Here is a 21,774-nt window from a genome sequence, read left to right as displayed (position 1 = left end):
CTGCCTCCAGAAGTAAGGATCCTGATTAATTTTTTACACACATGCAGTTTTCTCTGCCCTGTCCCTTAGTATAGAATTCTTGCACCATAACTCTCCTGGCAGAACTTTGACACTGCATCAGATTCTGAAGGCGTGTAAAAAACAAATTGTAAAGATCAGCCTAATAGCTTTCAATGTTAAATGCATATAAAATGACATACTGGTGGTGGGTTTTGTCACACTGAATATAATAGTACATGCAGTCTAATGAAATTTCTTGTTTCTTTTCCCTGGCCCCCTCAAGGGTCTGTGTTTCCATATCCAGGTTTAGATTAGTTGCTTTAGTTTTGATTTGCTGTTATTTTTCCTTTTTAATATATATTTTTATTACTACTTAAAACTTTTCCTTAATACTTTGAAACCTTACAATACTAGGATAGCATTGCATTCCTTAGAAAAATTCAGGCCATACCTGAACAGCTGGGCTGTCCAACACATTTGTTAACAAAAGTGGTATAACATAATTCTGGCTGATTGCAGGATTTTTTTTAACCTGAGAATTTTATAATGTCTTCATCCTAGAAGATACTCGTGTCTGTGGAGAAGGGACAAAAAAGGAATAGTACTGTTTTAGCACATAGCTACCGATGCCTATGAGGGCAAGATTTATGAGACTTCTCCATAAGAGAGCTGAACCCCAAATAGACCATTGCAGGTGAAGCAATTAAGGATAGGTCTGATGATAAAGCAGTTACCTCTGTAATTATGTGGAGCCCGTGCCTGGTGAGTGGAGTAAGCCAACAGTGAACCAAGCCAATTTTCAAGGATAAGTTGAGGGGCGATGATAAATTTATACAGCCATTGATTGGAAAGAATACATCAGTGACTCCATCCTCAAAGAGCTGCCTGGGCCACGACACATCACCATTTCACCCCCATGTTTTGGGAGCACTTGGCACCCTCTGCCTCATGGTCAGCAAAGCTCACCTCTCTATGTAGGTATTAATGTTGAAGTTTACCTACAGGATGAAAGTCACTAGCAGACTCCACTCAGTGACATTTTGTATATAGCAAAACCTATTTTATATATAAATGTTGGAGCAGTGGAAATCAAGCAACTGTGGTGATGTTTAACTGCCCAGGTAGCTTCAGCTCAGCTCGGAGTAGTTGTGGGATCCTGTCTTTGTGTCAAAATCCGTAGATGTTCTCACTAGTGGCATCTTTTCTTTCCTCTCTGTGTAGGCGTCATCGCAGTGGTGATCTTCACCATCCTCTGCACCTTGGTGTTCCTGATCCGCTACATGTTCCGCCACAAGGGAACCTACCACACCAACGAAGCCAAAGGGGCAGAGTCAGCCGAGAGCGCCGATGCCGCCATCATGAACAATGACCCCAACTTCACAGAGACCATCGATGAGAGCAAGAAGGAATGGCTTATCTAAGCCCATGGGGATGGGGCCTGGGGTGGGATATGAGCTGGGCCAGGGTGGGGCTGGGATGACTCTTGCAGTGGGGAGAGAACACTCTGCATTGGACACTTGAGCACACGTACAGTAAAAAGATCAGCACAACTGGAGGAGCAAGTGACAGGAAAATACGACTGAAACTGAAGGAAAAAAAAATAGTATCTCAAGCATTTAAGAAAAAATACTTTTTAATATTTATTTACAGCAAATTTCCCCTTCTGTATCCAAACAACTACAACAAAGAGCAGTTTTGCAGCTTCAGCATTGGTTAAAATTTTCAGTAATACCTGTCTATTTCTCTGTGTGTTTAGAAGTGTTATGGATACCCACGATGAGAAACGGGGCTGATTTTTTACATTTTTTAAAAGCTGTTTGAAACGTGGGTAATTCTGTCCTGAGAACAAGTGGCAGACCTTTCTTCCTGGCATTGTATTCCTTCATGTCTGGCTACTTCCCCACAGGCTGCCCTCAGCCCCGCACCCCGCACCGTTCATTTTGGTGGCATTAAATTGGGGGGTTGGGGCTGGGGGTGGGACAGGGGGGTGATGATTAATGCAAATCTTACTCAACAGTTTTTCAATGTGTCATCAGCCCACGCCAACCCTGCCAGGATCCATCTTCTTAACCCAGGCACTTTGTTGATTGCATCCAATTCTCATCAGCAATGTACAAATACTGTTATGATGACTACTGCTACTACCAGAGAGGATGATCATAAAGCAGAGGAAGCTTTCGGGGGCTTTTTACTGTTATTATTTTGTTGGTCTCTGAGGCAGGATGATGCTGTGTGAGTCTGTAGACCTAGTCTGTTCCTGTGTCTTTGGCTATGGCACCAATGACCTGAGGCACATGCCAGTTTAAACTCAGCTCTGCCCATGACATATTGGCATATACTGTGCTTAAGTGTAAGCATTGTAGTAGGGAATTAGAGCCAGACTTTGCTTCTGTTCCTTTTTTATAGGCTGTCACAGAAATATATAGTACAGCTCTAGTCAATGCATTTGACACCACAGGCTTCATATAATACTTTTTTTCCAACTCTAGCATATCAGTTTATTCCTTAAATCCTTTGTTTCAGTCCCTTTGCAAGGAAAGCCTCTGCTGGCAGTGTTTGCATAGACAGGAAGGTGAGGCAAAGAAGGCTTGGAAACTGCCCAGAGAGCACATGAGAAACACACAGCGCACAGTGGAGAGTTACTTTTCAATACATTTACCTGAACTATTTTGCTGTCTTTGTAAGGCATTTTTAAGAACAGCAAGGCCAATGCCAAGTGTAGCATTGCATCCCACATCCCCTCTCGGACCAGGGAAGTTGTAGGTGTCACCTCAGAAGTAGGCAGGCAGCTTGTAGGAAGGGCAAAGGCGCAACCTGAAGACCTAATTTCCTTTAATGGCAATAACACAGCTTTAGCTTGCCCTCTGTAGAGGAGCGTGGTTCTCCAGTAGTGTGATCTGATAGGAATGTAAGGCCTTAAAGAGCAGTTTTTGCAGTGGAATAGAATGAAGGAATGAATGTATTGCAGGGCATTTGCTGTGTGCTGAAAGAGCAGAAACAATACCAAGAATTTCCCTTAAAAAGTATTTATGCTCGTGACAGTCCTAGATTTGCTTTAATATTGCTGGGTTTAGTATGCACAGATATAATCCCTTCTGTACAAGAAAGATTTATTTTTCACCCAAATCTGCATTCTAATACACTGAGCAGTGCTGGCATCTTCAATTTCTTTGTATTTTTGGTTGTATCTTTCATTATTCTAGTCGATGCTTTCAAATGAAAACAAAACAAACAAACAAACAAACAAAAACGTGAAGGGGGAAGAAAATATTGGAGTCTTACCAGACAAGAAATTTATAAGCACAATTTGTCAGACTGACAGTTTGGCTTTTAAGGATGGTGGCCTAAAGCCCTCTTCTGGATTTGTTGCACATAGATATCAGAACAAATCAAGCCCATTGATTTCTTCTCTTTACGGATTTGGAATTAGCATACAAAACAGTTTCCAGTTTTAAAAACAAAATTAGTTTCTCAGGTAACTATGCAGCAGAGGGGTTCAGGTAGGCATAACAATCACCTCTGTTACTCTTGTGCTCTGCAGTCTTTTGCCCTGCCTCCAGTATTAACCTCTCCCTCTCTTGTGTTTAATTGAGCTGATGAGTTCTTATTCTTGTTTAATCGTGGGTGTAAGGTAAGTCTCTACCCCTTGGAGAGTATCAGCATGGGATGGATCTAGCCTGCAACACTAACTTCAGCAAAATACGTAGCAATCACAGATGTCTTTGTAGGACTGAAAATCATTCTCTTTTCTATATTACTTTATGTTTATATTGATTTTAATGGTATTTTAGTCCAGTCAGAAAAACATCCTTGACTGCAACTTCAGGTTACCAAGAGCAGTTCATATAGCATCATTTGCATGGACTGGGGTTTGGTTTGCGGCAAAAAGTTACTTGCTAATCTGAACTTCATGTGTGGGAGGAGACATGTCTGGCTGTCTCAGACTCCTGAGAGACTAGAGTCCTCTGCTGCTTCACATGAGAGAGACAGACAGCAGCCACAGAGCTAATTTGCCAAATGCCTCAACATGGCACTAGAGGGGAAGATGGCTCATACTCTGTTTCTGAGTCCTTGGTGAAGCTAGGGACAGTTGTCAGGGTTATGGTAGTGAGGCCTGTGACATCTGTTCACTGATTTTCTAAAAGATTACCAGCTACTTTCCCACAACCCTGTAAGCAAAAATGTCTGGAAAATAACCTTTGAGCATTGCACAAGCAATAGTTGTAAATTAGTGTCTTAAATTTGAAAAAACAAATTTTAAATTTTTTAAATCAAGTTGCAAGCATCTGCATGTCTTCATTGACCGGACACCATGGACCTCTTTATGTGAAGTTCATTAGTGCTGTGTTAAAATGTTGATGATCTTCAATCTTGTCAGTATTTTCATGATACATGATTCATACCTCTAGAAACTCTTAACGATTAACATTCTTGTTTCTTCTTAAACTGGACCTTAGACACGATGTTGTAGACTAGGAGCTGGTCTCTGTATAGGCATTGGGTGACTGTAGGTGAATTCCTGCATGTCTGCTTTGTATTTCATTTTTAAGAATGATGTGTGCTTAATTCTAGGCAGTGGTCATTCAGCAGCCTAACAGTGAGGCAGAAGCAGGCTCAGAGAAGTAGCTTGCGTATTTTGCTAGCACTGGATGTTTTCTGAGGATTTCTTCCTCTGCGAGCCTATTATTGAAAGTGGAAACAACATCCGTAGTTTACTTCACTCACTCTTATTTGTGCCAAAACCCCATGTTGTTTAATAGGTACTATCCATACGCTTGTAAGTGGGAAAATCTGTTGGAGGGGAGAGTGGGTCCTGCTTTTATAAAACTCTGTACTTTCTGCAAAGACTATTAAAATAATCAGTCTTTTATCACCTCTTTCTAGCTGCTTCACCTATTTGAACTGTGCAGAAAAATGTAGCTTCTTGTACTGGTTGGGGAACCAAAGTGTTCCAGTTGTGTTTCTAAAAGGCTCATTCCTGATTCCACGGGAATCAATGGCAAAGCTGCTGCCAGCAGTGGGGAGAGCAAGTCTGGGCGGGAGACTAGGGCTCTCAGTGTTAGGGAAATAATGTTAGCAATATTTCAGATCCTCATTGACAACACACACAGACCACCAGGTAATGAGTCATGGATCTCCAAAGAGCCAAAATGGTGGAAAACTAATTTTGATATCAACCCAGACTCAAGGGGAAATCTGCAATCCATTCTGGCGGGTTTGAACCAAGTCTTTCACACAGTGCTTATTTTATATTTACTGATAGAAAACGCAGATGATTAAATAGGAACATATATTTTTAATTGGTACTGGAGCATTTCTGCTTTGTATTTTTCTTGTCTTAAATGTTACCTATACCTTTTAAATATCTTCTAGCATTTACAACCTCAAAGGTATGGCAGCATTTTAGTATCATGCTCTAAGTAGCATGACGTATGTGAAAGGATGGTCATCATAAATATTTTAGTTAGACTGCCAAAGCAGTGGTGTATATGTACAAGTTTATTAAGTGATAAGAATTCAGTTTAAGAGTCTAGTAAATATATTTTAATTAAAATAGTGCCCTTTAATGGCAGATGCATTTAATCTGTTGAAATGAGAAGCTATCTCAGTTTGACATAGCTTTTAATATGGTTTCACCCTTGAATGATCTTACATTCCACCAAGCATGGTGATCCTGAAGGGGGTATCATTTTTGAAAAGCAGAACCTAAAGTCTGTTAATCAGGTTTCATTATCCATTCTAGAGAAACAAAAGAGAAACCTTGCCTCTTAAAAGCAACGGCATGTAAGCTAGAATGAAAGAAGGACAACGTGTATGTATGCATAATATCTTCTTGTCTTTCAGCTAAAGTTCTGTTAGAATCCAGATTGGTAAAATTAAAAAAAAAAAAAAATCATCAAAACAGTTTTAATTACCCGAACAGCTGTTTTCTCATGATTTGTGTATTCTGATCATTGTCTATATTTTTTCCTTCTCTAGTACTAGGAAATCAATTTGGAAAGGACAGAAGTTGGAATGGCCTCTTAAGAAAAGATCCACAGTACATAAAAAAAGGGACTTCAGAACACAGTTATACCTAAGAGAGGCACTAAAACCAGGGAAGATTTACTGAAGTGCAAGTATGTTCCTCCTGCGTCAGGCAGCCCTGATTACCCGTTACGGAAGAGAATCTCAGGCAGTGTAAATCTGTAGTTGTTGAGGTGGGCTGAGAGTAAGGTTTTGGTACAAATTAAATTACTTCTTTTCTGAGGTTTTTCCCTTTCTGATCACTTTGCAGATAGCATTAAGCAGTCTGCCATCAGTTCTGCTCACGTTTGTTATTCAGGCTCTGTGGCATTGCCAGCTTCACGGGAGTTACACACTACAAATGGCTGAGTGTCAGTTGTTTGCCTTTCTTTCCTGCCATAGCTCTATCCTTTCCTTTATGGATGCGAGCCTTTCATTGAAGTCATCAAGAAAAATGTATGCCCAGCTCAACAGGCTTGTGTCTGTTCCTTTTAATAAACTACCTTATCAGGCTTTTAAAAGTTTTTATGATGTGAAGCATTTTATAAAAGAACTATGTTAAGTGCACTTGAGTGGGAGTGTGTGAAATCTAGGCAAAGAAGCAGCAGTGCAACAACAACCCGAGTCAGAGGGACTGTACTTGTCCCAACGTGTTGCTCTGTCTACAGTGTGAATTGCCTTAACCACCAACCCAAAGCCCTGGCCCCATCTGAGACCTTAACTTACTTTGTGGAATGTAGTAGTGGCAAAGTCCTGTTGTGATGCCTTGTGACCACGTTCTGACTGTTCATTTGTACCTGACTGTTGAAACCCCTAGAAGGAAAGTAATGCTTTCTACAGGAATATTTTTCATTTATATAGGAAAGTTCTAGAACAAAGAGGCGGGAGTGCAGGTTCAAGTTTAAAGCCCTTCTGATACTTGTACACTGTGACACAGAGAAGAGTCTTTGCTTCTGGATGTTACTACACGTGTCTCACTGCAGCCACAAGTGTGTGGTGTGCACGTGCACCTCTGAAATCTAAGGCTAATCAGGATGCGATGTCTACAGCTCTTGGGTAATGACTGCCATAGTGTGGGTGGGTAAGACACTAAACTTGCTTCAAATCCATGAGTCTGCAGTGCTAGCAAAATCACTCTTGAAATTAAGTGCAATTTTGGAGATAAACTCAGAGTTTGCCCTACTGTAGTAGGCACATATGGTGCCTCAAATGAGAGCAGACTTGGTCCTGGTTACCAAGAAGTATTTATTTAACAAGCTGTAACACAGTTCTTCTAACACCCTATTTTACTCTGACTTTCACATATAAGTAGACTTCCTGAAGCGAAGCACTATGCTCAAGACGCTGATTATGCCAACTGCAGAACCAGGAAGAGAAGTGGCTGATTCATGGCTTCTTTACAAGTTTTTTTTTAAAAGTCATTTAATATAAAAAAGAAAGGTTTGGTATCAACAGGTTCTTTCACAGCTAAGTGTTTCTTTTGACTCGATTTCTATTTTCAAAACATCATATGAGAAAAGTTAAGCAATTATTCCACATGATACAAAGCACAACCAGAACTGCTTCTGTGAAAAGGGGGTAAGACATACTCTGCAAATATACATAGAATCAAGTAACAAATTTAGCACATCCCATTCCTTCTGTGATGCAGCAGCTTCCAATAATGTCTACTTATGCTCCCATTGCTATTTTTTCCCTAATGGAAAAACATCTGGATTAAACAACATAAGAGAAAAGTGCCTACCCTTTGTTTTACCATGGATTAATGTTCTTGCTTGGTATGTAAGAGGGCAATAGGGGATAGCGAGTGGTTATTTCTTCAGAGTTTCGCATTAATTCTGCTGTCTCCAAGGGTCAGAGATGTACTGTCACCACACTGATTTTTAGAATATAGAGGTATTTATACTGATAATACTAAACAACTGGCATTCTAGATTCTAGCAAAGGACTGCTCTAAGGAATTCTCATTTATTGAAAACTCATGTCAAGGCAGGCAGATGACATTTTCTGACAAGTAAGAAAATTACCATAATGACACTAGAGCAGAAACAATTTGAGGGAATGTTTAGCATGCTGAAAAATAAACTGTATCAGAGTTTCTTCTTATTTCCAGTTAGGGATTTGGGATAGGTACAATGCTGTGGCATCACCATGTGTGCATTGCTTTTTTGGCCAAAATATTTGAGCTTTGAGCTTCTGCCATCTTTCACATGCTTTAAAACAGGCTGTTGCAAGAATACAGCTGAAGATGTGAAACTCAAGCAAGCTACTACTCTAGGCTGCTAGTGCAAGCACAGAATCACAAGTCTCGAGCTTTTCTTTTACCTGATGGTCTGCCCTTGCTTAGAAGAAAATTCTCAGATGTGTTGTCACCTGTTCCTGTCTCTTGTCCCCGTTCCCCCATCTTACAGAACCACTCAGGTTGGAAGGGATCTTGAAAGACCTTCTGTTCCAACCTTTCATGGGAAAGGGAGCCTAGATGAGATTATCTGGCATCCTGTCCAGTTGCATTTTTTTCCCCACTGACTCCATTTTCAGAGTGATAGACTATAAACAGTCTCTTGTTCAAGACAGACTGAAAGAGTTACTGGAGCAAGTCGACAAACTCCTGAATCAGCCAGAAAGCAATAACTTCAGATCACTCATGTCAGGTGGAAGTGGCTTCATTTGCAAAATTTGCAGCCTAACAGCTCTCCTACATTTAGTCATGGCTTTGGTTAGCAGTGGAGCAACCAGCCAAGTCTAGGCATTATTTTTCTAAACTCCTATAGAGGCATGTAAGATAAATAAACTTGGCTGAATAAAGACAAGGTAGCCATCCCCTGTATGCTAATGTTTTTTCTCTAAACTCTGCATTCTTATGCTTATGGTTCGTGTGTCAGTAAAGGAGTCTGACATTGTCACAGTCAATAAATCATTCACAAACTGTCCCAACAGCACTATACTTCTTTGTCTTAAAAACCTCCATTGGGTAAATGTTTAAAGATAAATTATGGTTTGCCATCATAAAGCACTGGACGTAGTATCAGAAGCTAGTTGTAATTTATTTCTGTTATAAAATCAATGTCTGTCTGCAGAGTTTTGTGGTGTGACTTGAACAAATGAGACCTTTATCCCTGAAACATAAACTACTGCAACAGGATGAAGTAGCAAAGAAGTGCTGCACACCCTGAAACGCAACATAAAGTCCCCTCCATTACACAGTTCCTGGTACGGGAGTAAGATCCCTGTACACACCTAACCTCCTTTCCAAACCCCCTACCCTCCACTCCAAGGCCAGCATGGAAAGAAATTGGCTGACAGTTCTGGGGGTTTTTTCCCATCTCTTCCTCTACTTCAGAAATGTTTCCTCTCACCGATAAATCCATTCCCTGTCACCTTTAAGCTCCTTCCCATCCAAGCTTCCTACTTTGACCAGGGTGAAGCCTCTCACCTTCTTAATACGTGACTATTGTAGTGGGAGAGTTGTACACTACTGAATTCCTGTTCATTTGTTACATTTGCAGCTGCTTTTTATCTGTTTGTAGTACTCAGTGACTGAAAGTAAAAGTTTGGTTTCTGCCATCTGCAACATTATTTTATAACTCATTTGTTTTTGTTCCAAAATCACAGCACCATCTGGCAAAGAGTCTGAGAACAAGGCAGCTGCGCATCATTCCATTAAGCATACTCACTTTCTCTTGCGTGATTCAAATTTTCCCAAGAGATATCAATACTAAAATAAATGTTTAGCAAAAGCCAGCTTCTATTTTCCTTAGGGTCACAAGATGTCAGAATTAACCCTCAGCCATTCCTTTCCCTTGTGCTTTTGTGGCACGTATACAAGGCCACTGGTAGCTTCCAAAGGAGGACACAAAAATAGTGACCTCCAGTGGTTTTCATCTCTTGGAGTTTTAAAGGTCCATCTCAACAGGGGCAACAGGTCAGCACCCCTACAGATTTGAGTTATTAGCACATCCAAGAAAATTCTCAAATTGGTTATTAAATAATTTTATTTTCATTGGATCAACATCTCAGAGAGGGGGCAAAAATGCTTCTGTATTTGGAGTACCTGAGAGTATACTCACCCTGTTGCAACTCCTGCGTTGTGTCTGATCTTTTAAAGCTCCAGCTACATAATATATGGGATCAGTCACTTGAATAAAGAAAGCATCACTTGATTCCCATTAACTCTTTGAAGCACAGGGAACTGGCTTTCCTCAAATCCGCTTTGCGTGGTCAATCTCCGTTATACACTGGTAAGGACAATCAGATCTTTTGCTCTGCTCTTCAGTGGATCAGTGGGCTGGGCAGGTGTCACATAAAATACCCTCAGTCCTAATGAACTCTGAACTATGTGCTGAGCAGCCAGAGTCTAGGAAGTTCCTCTGATACAACAGCATGATTTGGCACATTATTCCTGAAAGGCTTCAGCTCCTCCACAGCCCTGCTACCCCGTTTGACTAGTGCTAATTAACAGAAGCCTGCTGGAAATGATCTGTACTGACTTAATCCTACATGTGGATGCCAACCCTAAGAGTGCTTCATTTCATGGGGGTTAAATAGATTCCACCTCACTACAGAGTGCTTGGGATGTGCTCAGTCTGAAGCTTCTTACTGTCATATATAAATAGAGATATAGAGATAAATAGATATTTTTATGGAGATGTTTTATAAGTGGCCTTTACTTTGTGCATGGTAATTACTGCCAAACTCTTGTTATTTAGGAGCTACAGAGTGGCTGGTTCTGCAGTTTAGAAAGCAACCAGCTGTCTCTGTCACAAGGGGGACTTGGGGTATGGGCTTAGATTTGATTTTTATTATTCAGCTATAATTTGCATGGTTTGGATTTGGGTTTTGTCTCGGTGTCTTTTTATTACTTTTTTTTCTTTCCTCATTGGTTCTCTGGCAGAGACATATTGGGCTCAAGCAGGAACTTATTCCTCAGTCTTTAAGAGATGGATTGAAGCCATCAGTGCCATATAACACTTCAGAAATACCTGCCTTGCACAGCCCGTGATGTTGATCAGTGTGAGGGCCTCAAAACATAGTTTCTTTAGCAAGCTATTGGGGCTTTCACAGTTTAGTGAGGTGCTCCTATTTCTCTAGCTTTGCTTGGCAAGATAGCAAGCTAGCAATAGCTAGGCTATGAGTATAGCCTTGTGAGCAGGAAAAAGGGCCAGCAGAGACTAGGACACGAATGAGAATTCAGAAGTAGATTCATAAACATAGTAGTAGCAAAAGACTGTCGAAATTGCTACTGAGGCAGGTCATTTTACTTCCTCTTTTCTTTTACTCCTTTTCTTTAAAAAAAAAAAGAATACTCTGTGCCACATCCGAGTAATGCATCTGTACCAGTCAGCCAGCTGACAATAACCTGGGCTCTTGGTTAGAGGTTGAAATGCGGTTGTGCTTTCTTATCGAACTTGTTCCTGCTACTGTAGAGCAGTCTGTACCCAGGAGAGGACCAGGGCCATCAGCTATTAGGAAAGTAAAACCAGCCTCTCACCCCTTCCCTCCAAACCAGGTTGAAAACCAATCCCAGGGTTATGTGCCTACAAAGCTGGCCCAGTTTCCTGGTGGGTGAACCAAGACCTTGTTTGTTTGCAGTTATTCTAGTCCACAGGTTTCTTTCTTGAGCACAATTTTCCCATGGGAAGCATAACCAGGATATGACAGTTACCCTATTTAAACAAAAATGTGTATATTTAAAAAAATCCTAATCTGAAAGTATAGTGTATCTGAGATTCCTCTGTTATAGACATTTAGTCTACAGATTTATGGCTACATTTGCTATGTTATGCTTGAATAAACATATAATTCATTGAAATACACAAGACTGATAAAAGTAATATGATCTCTTTAAGGAGAATAAACTGTTTGTAAATTTATAAAGAGTATAATCTGTTAGGCCTTATTTGAAGTATGTACTGTGGTTTGGTAAAAGTACAACATTAAAAGAGCCTTGCCAGATGACAACTGGTTTTGTGTGTGTGTGCGTGTATGGTTGCCTTTGAATATTTGAAATCTTCATTTAAAAACAAAAAACCCAACTCTACAAGCTGCATGTATAAGGGCCTGAGATGATTTGCAGAGTGCTCTTCAGTTTTCTGTCTACAGTGGCTCCAGGGAGGGGACAGGTGAATCTGTTTTTCTGAATAATTTGGGTCCAGTTTTGTTTGGGAAAAAAAAGCGGCTGGTGGTGTCACTGATTGACTGGAGATTTTTAGAAGAGGATGTGATAAAATTAATAGTAAGAATTCAGACTAATACTGCCACTGCACGTCCAACTGGTGTTTATTTAGTGGGGGAAATATCTAGAGAAGCTTTAGGCCCTTTTGGAGCAAGAGCTGGTGTGCCACAGGCTGCAGTCACGCTGCTCTTTCCCCACACACCCTGTACACATCTATCCTGTTTGGGTGGAGTGTGTCCATCCCTGACCAAGACACACCACGTGCATTTGAACAATGACTAGTAGGGCTCATGAGACTAATCATGAGGGGAATAGATGTCCTAGAGGCTGCTCTTCCTGCAGGCACCCTCCTTCCTGGTCCCCATGCAGACCAGCAACAGCTTTGTGACACACGATGGACTAGGACTCGTGCTCCTCCTGCCAGTTCTCCCTCTGCGTGCAGCCCAGCTGACACCTGTGGCTACTAAAGACACACCAGTGATGCCCACAGCATGGAAAACCACACTCCTGTACTCATGAACTGCTGTGTCTTTGGACTGATGCAATGGCCTGCTGCCTCTTTGTGCAACGGTTTTCTTTTTCCTAGTGAAAGATCTCAGCGGGCTCCTTGTTGCAGGCAACTCTTCCTCCCTCGCGCCAATATGTGAACCCTTCCCTGCAACTCAGCAAGAGGAAAGGTCTGTCTGCAGATTGGAGGGGAGAGGGAATCTCCTCTCTGACAGCCCTCTGGTTTGTTAATTGAATCTCAGGAGCTGCCTTCAGCCTTTGAGTGATGTAGCCCAGCTCAAAGGTGCAGCTCATGCCATAGCATGGTTTTGTCGTGCCCAAAAGCAGATGCCTAGGAACAACAATAACAAGGTAAGTACATAGTGCAGTGTACTTGTGATACTTCTTCAGAAAAGCCTCTTGGTTGCCAACCATGTACAATTTAAGGACTTTTGAGGACAGAGGTGATTTTATACGTTTAGTCATCTCTTTCATCCCTACTTGCCATGTGCTGTGCTCCTCACAACTTCAGTCATTTCAAAAGAGCAAATTGTTGTGTTATGTAATTTAAAAAAACATCTAGCAACTGAGCAAGAAGGGGAGCTTTATTCTTTATGTCTGCTTGCTAATGAAACAACCTCACCAGATCTTAAAGCAGAGATGCAAAAGAATTTTTTCAGATCTAATCTCTGCTCTGCACAGTTCAATTACGTCACAAAGTAAAGACCCCTGCAACTAACACTGGCCTCTGATGAAAAATAAGTCCTTTTCATGCACAGACAGTGGTTTGAGAAGGGGACGTACTGAGCTGTGGTGAAATCTTGGAGAGTTGATGGCTGGGAATCTCAAAATGGAAACACAAATGGCATCAGTTCAGGTACAGCTCTATACCCACAGACACTGGCATCAAGGTACAGGCATGCTTCCTCCTCTTTCACTTCTTTACAGTAAAACTGATTTTTATGGTGCTTTCATCTGGGAGAAAATGTGGAAGCAACTCAGTCTTAGGAACTTGGGGAGGAGTGGCTGGAGAGCTGCCAGTCAGAGAGGGACCTGGCAGGGGTGATTGACAGCAGCTGAACAGGAGCCAGCAGTGTGCCCAGGTGGCCAAGAAGGCCAATGGCATCCTGGCTTGTGTCAGCAACAGCGTGGCCAGCAGGGACAGGGAAGGGATCTGACCCCTGTACTCATTACTGGTGAGGCCGCACCTCGATGACTAGGTTCTGTTTTGGGCCCCTCACTACAAAAAGGCCATTGAATGACTCGAGCGTGTCCAGAGAAGGGCAACGGAGATGGTGCAGGGTCTGGAGCACAGGTCTGATGGGGAGCGGCTGAGGGAACTGGGGGGGTTTAGTCTGGAGAAGAGGAGGCTGAGGGGAGACCTCATCGCCCTCTACAGCTCCCTGAAAGGAGGGTGCGGAGAGCTGGGGATGAGTCTCTTGAACCAAGGAACAAGCAACAGGACAAGAGGGAATGGCCTCAAGCTGCTCCAGGGCAGGGTTAGACTGGCTCTTAGGAAGCATTTCTTTGCAGCAGAGGTTGTTGGGCGTTGGAATGGGCTGCCCAGGGCAGGGGTGGAGTCCCCATCCCTGGAGGGGTTGAAGAGTCGGGCTGACCCAGCGCTGAGGGATCTGGTGGAGTTGAGAACGGTCAGTGTGAGGTTAATGGTTGGACTGGAGGATCTTCAAGGTCCTTTCCAACCGAGATCATTCTGTGATTCTGTGAATGACAGAGATGAAAGGCTGCTTGGTGTCCTACCCATGCCACCTCTGGAGCCAGGAATTACATCTCTGCACACACCCATGAAGATCACTGCATTTTACAATGATACACTGAGGACAAACTGCATAGTCCCGATACCCCGATGAATCTGCAGCCCCATGTGGATTGACTTCTGACCGATACTTCCCATCACCACCTACCAGGATCTGTAGCTTGATCCCATGTTACATGTATACTACAGAATTGCTTTTTATCTGTGACCTCCTCATCTCTCAGTGTCCATGGACAGTCATATTTCTTGTGTGAGAGACAAGCAAGTGCTTTGCTTTTGGAGCTGACTGCAGTTATCCCCCTGTTTAAAGGCAGGCCCCGAGAAGCATGGCTGCAGGCCACCTTACCCTGCCAGCTTCCATCCAAACCACCATAGCTTTTGGGGGAGAGGGGCAGATCCCCCCTGCCCTGACAGCCGTGCAGTGTGAGCTGCCCGGGAGGACGTGCTGGGGTGCGGGGTGGGTGCAAAGTAAGGAGAGGCAGCACAAATAAGGACCGGGAGGCTTCCTGGAGGAAAAGCAATACAACAGGCTTCAGGGATGACAAAAATAAAGATTTTTCCTAAGGTCCTGAAAGAGGCTTTGTTAAGGTACCCAGAAGGGCCTGGTAAGTTGTTGAACTGAGAGCAAGGATGAAAGAAAGGGGCTGTTCTGGGAAGGCAATGCAGGCAAGGGAAAGATCTTACGTGTTTCTGTTCTGAATCACCCCACAAAGCTGAGAGGTTGTTTTGTTTTGCTTTGCTTTGCCTTCAGAAGTTCCCTTCTGCTAGTTTGGTTTGAAATGAAACCTAACTGTGTGGCTGAAAAGCACCTTTGGCATATTCATAGGAGGAAGAACTACAGACAGTGCTACCTCAAAATCCTGGCCAACTATGGGTCCTGATGACATGCAAACCTAGAAAAGTCAGAGGTGCCTGACCTCTCCAAACCTCTCCGTTCCTGTTTACTTTGAATTATTGCTGTGGTGTTTCATGATGTATTCCTGCAGAAATCTCTTCCCAGGGACGGGTTTTACCTCACCTTGATGTCCAGTCTTGTCTGAATCCCGCAAGTGTGGCAGCATCCTACATGGGTTCACAGCTGGCAGAGCTCCTGGCAGAGCTGCTCTCCACATAAAAGCCACCAGAGGAGAGAAAAAAATTAGCAACTCTTATGGCTTCGGTTCTCCCACCAGGCTTTGTGCTACTCCCTCATGTCATACACGGCATTTTGTATGTCTCCCTGTTGTTAGTATCCTTAAGCACATAACAGATTGAACACTGGTTGTCCCCTAACTGTGGCCAAACACACCTCAGCTTCCATCTTCTGAGGACAGAGTTGAAAACCCTGAAGGTCCTCTCTCTTCCAACAGGTGTGAAGTTCCTCAGTGCTGAAAATGCATCACTGTGGTGCCTGCTCATCTAGGGAAGTCTGGTCTTTCTGACACTTTTTTCTCAGAAGTGTTAGGAGGGGAACTTCACTATCTGGAAGAAGGGTTACTGCACCCTCTCATTACTGATGGCTTACTCACTAAGACAAGGCAAAGTACTACATAGATACAGCAGTTTCAAATGGCTAAGTATCTTAGCAGGATATGATGAAGGGAAGGCTAGAAGTGAGGGGTTTAGCTGCTCGACTTGATTTACAGGGACTATGGTAAAGATGCATTTTAAATCCTATCAAACACTAAGCCTCAGAAGTCAATGAGACAGGATTTCACTTTGCAGAGCTGTGCTGGGTAAGCCTGTTAATCTCCCAATCCTTTAGTTGTTTCATGGCGGGATGAGGTAGGCAGGATAGCATTACTGGCTTTTCTCCATTTCCAGATGCCTGTACATGTTTATTGATCTGGTTAAGATATGAAGTGAAAGTGCTACTTTTGTGTGTAAGGGATTCATGGGGGAATACTTTCTACTGTTTTGAAAGAAGGCTTAAAGGACAGAGATTTAAACTGTAATGCTTATTTATTAAGTTAGATTTTTCTTTTTAAATAGAGCAGTCCCTTAGATGGTCAAGGGAGGAAGGATCAGGAGAGAGCATGGTTTCTTGAAGCCTCCTCATGTGCCCTAGTCTGGCTGCCATCTTCTTTCCCTAGGCAAGCATTTATTTGGTTAAGGCACGCTTGTGGTTTGTTGATGATTATTCTGGTGGTCCACGAAGCTCAGCTATAAGAAACTTCCTGCAGGTGCTTGCAGTGCTGTGGTCAGCCATCTACCCTGTCCCAGCCACCAGTCTTCGTGCCAAACAATGTGTTGTGTGAGAGCTGCTCTGTGGCAGTCCTCTGTGTGCAGGGAGCTATGAAAAATGTGAGCCAGGGTGTAATGATGTAGAAACCTAGCCATGAGGAGTAAGATGCTGAAACAAAGAAATTGAGTCAACAGTAAATTTTTACTGTTAAGCCGGTATTCTTTTTTAGCAGCGCTGTGGTCACCCTGGGGATTCTCCACCATAAGGGCTCCCAAGAACTAGCAAAAATCATACATATTCATTAGATTACCTGGAAAGGGGTGTCTTATGATAATGAGTTCTCAGAATTCATTTACATAGTCTGAGCATACATAGTAAAGCTAAAGTGAGGGTCTTTAGTGGTTGTGGGAAGAAGTAAATAGTCTTCTTCACAGTGTTTGCAGTTGACCTTCTTTCCAGAGCATGCACTGGGAAGTGAAGTCCAGGTGCCTCCTTCCTAAATCAGCATAATCATCCTCCCTATAATGGGATCTCTGTATCTTTTTTTTTGAGACCCCCTTATCTTAGTTTTCCCATTCTAGGAGTTGCCCAAGTGCCGGTTGAAAGCCTTGAGTCTGCTGTCAGTGATTTACGTAGGGAGCCTAACGAGCATTTTAATCTTACCTAAACAGACAAAGAGACCTAAGAAAACAGTTGAGGAGTCCAGAATCCTTGAGAAACAAATCAGAATCACAGAATGATCTACGTTGGAAAAGACCTTGAAGATCATCTAGTCCAACCATTAACCTAACACTGACCGTTCTAAATGAAGCAAAACACAAGCAAAGCTTTCATACATCACAGTTTACTCTTAATAATTGTCAGAAATTCATTACTTTGAGCCCTTCCAGTGCCGTTAGAGTTACCATCAGGCATGAACTCACAGTTCCCACCACAGCAGGAGCACCACAGCAACTTTACGTGGGGCTGTCCCTGCAGGTAGGCAACCAAATGGAAGCAAATAGGCTAAAGCCTTGCTGACACCTTCTGCCACCCAGGAGTGTTTGCAGGTGTAATGAGCAAACAGAGCGTGAGTGGGGACACTTAGGATCTGCAAGGTGTGCCAAGCTTGCAGTTAAACTCCCTCGTTCAGTTGATGCTGATTTTAACTCAGCCCTGGTGAGGGCTGCCAGCTCTCTAGGTCTGCTCTTCCACACAGCAGGTATGCCATGGAGAACAGGACTGAGTTTTAGCTGCTGCCTTCCCACAGCCCATTTGGCAGTGGATGAACTACAGTGGCTGCAAACACACCTCTGTGCAGCTGAGGGTGCAATTGCTTTCCCTCCTGGAGGGAGCCATTTTAGCACTGGTTAATCAGGCATCAGCCCAGGCCACTGCACCCCGTCTGCAGAAGGGCAGGGGTTTCACAAGCCCGCAGCAAAGCAAATTCTTTGACTGGTGTTAGGGCTCTCAGACCTAACAAGGTGCTTTGTTACAGCCCAGAACAAATTTCTAGACTGCTCTCATTCCACTTTCCCGGTTTTTGCCATTTGTAAAGTCCACAAGGACTCTTTCAAGCTGGCAGAAAGAAGAATTACTCTGATGCATCGCACTAAGTTGCAATAAATTGTATTGAATTTTTTTTTCTCTTTTTCCCCTCTTCTGCCTCCCATAAAATTGATTTTGGGACCAAGAATGCAATCACAATTCACTCACAGTGTCACAGCAGGGACTGAATTACCTAAGAGAAAAGAGTTGGGTAAAAAATTATGAACGATTTGATTGTACACCAGGAGCACCCATCATTTTTCTGCCATCAGGGCTGCATCAGGCAAGAGTGAGTCTCACCTGAGAACCATAAATCAGGTAATGCCATTTGGCTGTAGTCATGGGGGCATTCAAACCCTAGCTTATTTCACACTTTCAGTCTACTCTTCTGAAATTATTAAATTCTTACATTTGCCCATAATTTTGTATGGTTTTGCCTTCACCCTAAGAGAGGATTCTGTGCAGGTTCGTTGCAGCTTTCATCTTTCTATGGACCTGAACTGCTTTTAGGGCCCTTCAATCCTGAGCACAACAAGCAGACACAGGCAAGAATTTGAGCTAAAAGAATGACGAACAGCGTCATGACGTTATTGCGGCCTGTCGCAAGTGTGATTAGCCGTGGTGGGCAGGCAGAGTCAGGGGAGAGGAAGGAAGACAGTGCAGAAGATGGAAGAGTGGCGTTCATCGTGGGCAGCACAGTCGGCAGCTCGTGGTCAGAGGTGAGACAGGGATGGAGGGCTGTGTGAGCCCATGTACCACGGAAGATACAAGCATCATTTCATTTTTAAGGGCAGCGAGGATGAGGACATAATAGCAACCATTAAGTGGCTGTGCAGGGCAGTGTAAGGTAATACCCAGTTTCAGGAGGAGCACTCAGTGTGATACAAAAAAGATCTGAAAAAGAAAAGAAATGACAGAATTTCTGGAGTGGGTTTAGGAGCTTTTGGGTGCCACTGGACACCACGTACCCTCCAAACAGTAACATTTTTAGTGCTAATGATAGTAATGGTCACTAGGGACTCAGTCTCAATAAACGTCAGCTTGCTCTCTCCATCTCACTTCTTCCATTAATACTTCCATTTGCTGCAGAAGCTGTCCTGGAGATTTATTGCTGCACAGCAATGGCACTTTGGACTTCTGTCAGGAATTGCATTTCATTACTGTAAGCTGAAGATAAACTTGGGGATAAAAATAACTAATTAAAGCTGGTTTTTTTTAAAAAAAAAAAAAAAAAAAAAATTAAAAGCTTCCAGTAACCAAATAACCATCAGAAATTAATATGCCAACAGCAACAGCTTTTGTGCACTGACTGACTACGATCTGGGGCAAAGTCCTTTTCCCTCCCACCTTCTGCAAGAGTTGGTAAGGAGAAAAGAGGGAAATCATGGTGTATAAAACATACTGGCCAACTTCTGTTTCCATTTGTTTACCTCTCTGTAAATCCACACTGCAGAATTAAAAGCAGTGGATTCAAACTTCCAGCAGAGGCTTGAAACATAATCTTTGTTTCTAAACAAACACCATGAATGATGCTCTTCCAGAATATTTCCTGCTATACAACAGAGCACCTGATTCTAAGAGTTTGGGACTGTAAGTCTCCAGTGCAGGTGTGAGTGAAATGAGATGCAGAGTTAGTTATTTTATGAACTCAATATGACAATCTTTGCCTCCCCAGCAAACGCACTGTGTGGCTGGCATCCTGGTATCACCAACGTGATCTGATGTGCATCAAGGATTTGCTGTAGTGTCAGATTATGGGATCAACAAGCTGTTGGTTTTCCTTAACCCTATCACACAAACATTCAATCACTGTATTACTGTGCAGCAGTTCATAGAGAAGTTCCACAGCTTCAACTACAGAAGAAAATTAATTGGGCTGGCCATCTGCTTTCTGGATTTATTAGTAGCTGCCACAGCTCATCGGCTAAGCATCTCAGTGTGGCAAGGACCACAGAAGAGTCAAAAGGCAGGAGGCCCCACAGGAGGGGATGACAACCCTTCCATCTTGCTGCGAATCCAGAAAATCTCCTTGAAAGAGAGTTTCACAAATGAAAATTAAAAAAAACAATAAAAAAACCCCAACCAAACCAAAACCAAACAAGCAACACAACAAAATCCCATAAAGCCAGGCAAAAGCAGCACATGGTTTACTTTTCCCAGCTGTGGTATGAATACTAACAAATGCAGAGCTCTAACAAGTGCCGAGAGCAAGGACTGAATTTTGGAGTTCCCTGGTCATGAGCAAAAGAAAGCACACCAGCAGGGCCTCTACGGAGCTCACTGGAGAGGCCAGAGAAGGAAGATAAAACAGGAGACGGGAAAGCAGAGACAAAACAGGACAGGCTTGGTGCAGACAGTCCTTTGTGAGTTTGCGCTTTCCCACTTTAAAAAAGGATAGGAGAAAATTTGTCATCCTGTTGTGGAATATGGTGTAGGGGACAACTTTATGTAGAGTAGGGCTGATGGTTGGACTTGATGATCCCAAGGGTCTTTTCCAACCTGAATGATTCTGTGATTCTGTGATTATTATACCGGGAACATGTTGGGGAGAAGCTGTGAGAAGGGCTAGTTCTTGCGTCGGCACTGGATGTTCATCTTTGTATGCCATTTAGCAGTCTTGAAAGGCACAGTTGGAGGGCAAGATGGAGAGAGCAGGCATCTATTCCCACTAGAATTAAAAAGAGGGATGGGAACACTGGAAATAGCACAGTGTAATCACAAAATCCCAGAAACTCTAGATTAGGCTTTGTCCTCACTCTGTTTCTTAGCAGTTTGGGGTTTTTTTATGGTGCCTAAGGTAAAATTTCAGATAAACAGATTTGTCTGGTTTATATGTTTTGCTGAGAAGCAAATATCTGTGTGTGTGTGTGTGTATGTGTACATGTGCCTGTTTCTTTTAATATAAAAATTACTTAGAGCAAATTAATCTAAAGAGTGCCATCTACTGCTCATAAGAACAAGTCGCACAGCAAAGTTATGTGCTGAATGTGGCTTCCTGCATGAAACTAGTTTTATGATATGAGGACTTCAGGTATCTCAGACCATTTTAGCTCCTTCTTGGGACTCACCCAAAGCTGGGAGACTGGCTGCAGGGGCCAGCAGTCCCAGCAGCACCACAGCTCACATCTCAATAATATTGAAAAGACTTGTCTTTTTTTGTTCCCGTTTTAGTTCTGAGTTTATCATCTCAAGGCAAACTTAAACTGGCACTGATGCATCTTGTATGACTGTACGCCTACACCATCCAACAGCTTGGCAATCTGAAAGCATGAATGTGAGAGGGAAGGCTCCAGCATTGCTGTTTGTTATGCTGCTTGAATAGCAGACTGTAGTCAAGCAAAAAGACCGTGAATTGCCTCTATGTCCCTGTTATTCTTCCTTGGTCACTCACAGCTCTGAAGTTCGTTACAGTACCATTACATCTCTTGGCAAATTCTCTTGATTGGGAAAACAGTTACTGGGGTTTCCAGGTGCTCCCTGTCTGCAAAAAACAAATTGAAAAATGTATATATATATATATATATATATATATATATATATATGTCTTATATAATATCAGTCTATATGTTAAAGCACGGAGTCTGAGAGGCTTTTGGTGGGCTGGACTTTTCACAGAATAGTTCAAGCTGGACACTGAGTGACTTT

The 21,774-nt window shown here is 42.7% G+C and overlaps 1 protein-coding gene across 1 annotated transcript in view; it reads left to right on the top strand.

The window, feature by feature from the left end:
- Window positions 1–11,888, top strand: part of CNTNAP2 (contactin associated protein 2) — a 1,190,827-nt gene extending 1,178,939 nt beyond the window's left edge. Inside the window, exon 24 of the mRNA XM_074900878.1 lies at window positions 1,222–11,888. Within this exon, the coding sequence (XP_074756979.1) occupies window positions 1,222–1,421 (200 nt within the window). The 3' untranslated portion in view covers window positions 1,422–11,888. The remainder of the gene's footprint in view (window positions 1–1,221) is intronic.
- The last annotated feature ends 9,886 nt before the right edge of the window (window positions 11,889–21,774 follow it).

This window comes from Athene noctua, chromosome 2 (genome assembly GCF_965140245.1).
Source record: "Athene noctua chromosome 2, bAthNoc1.hap1.1, whole genome shotgun sequence".
Lineage (NCBI taxonomy): Eukaryota > Metazoa > Chordata > Aves > Strigiformes > Strigidae > Athene > Athene noctua.
The sequence above is the reverse complement of the archived record's forward strand: the minus strand, read 5'-3'. Positions and strand labels throughout refer to the sequence as shown.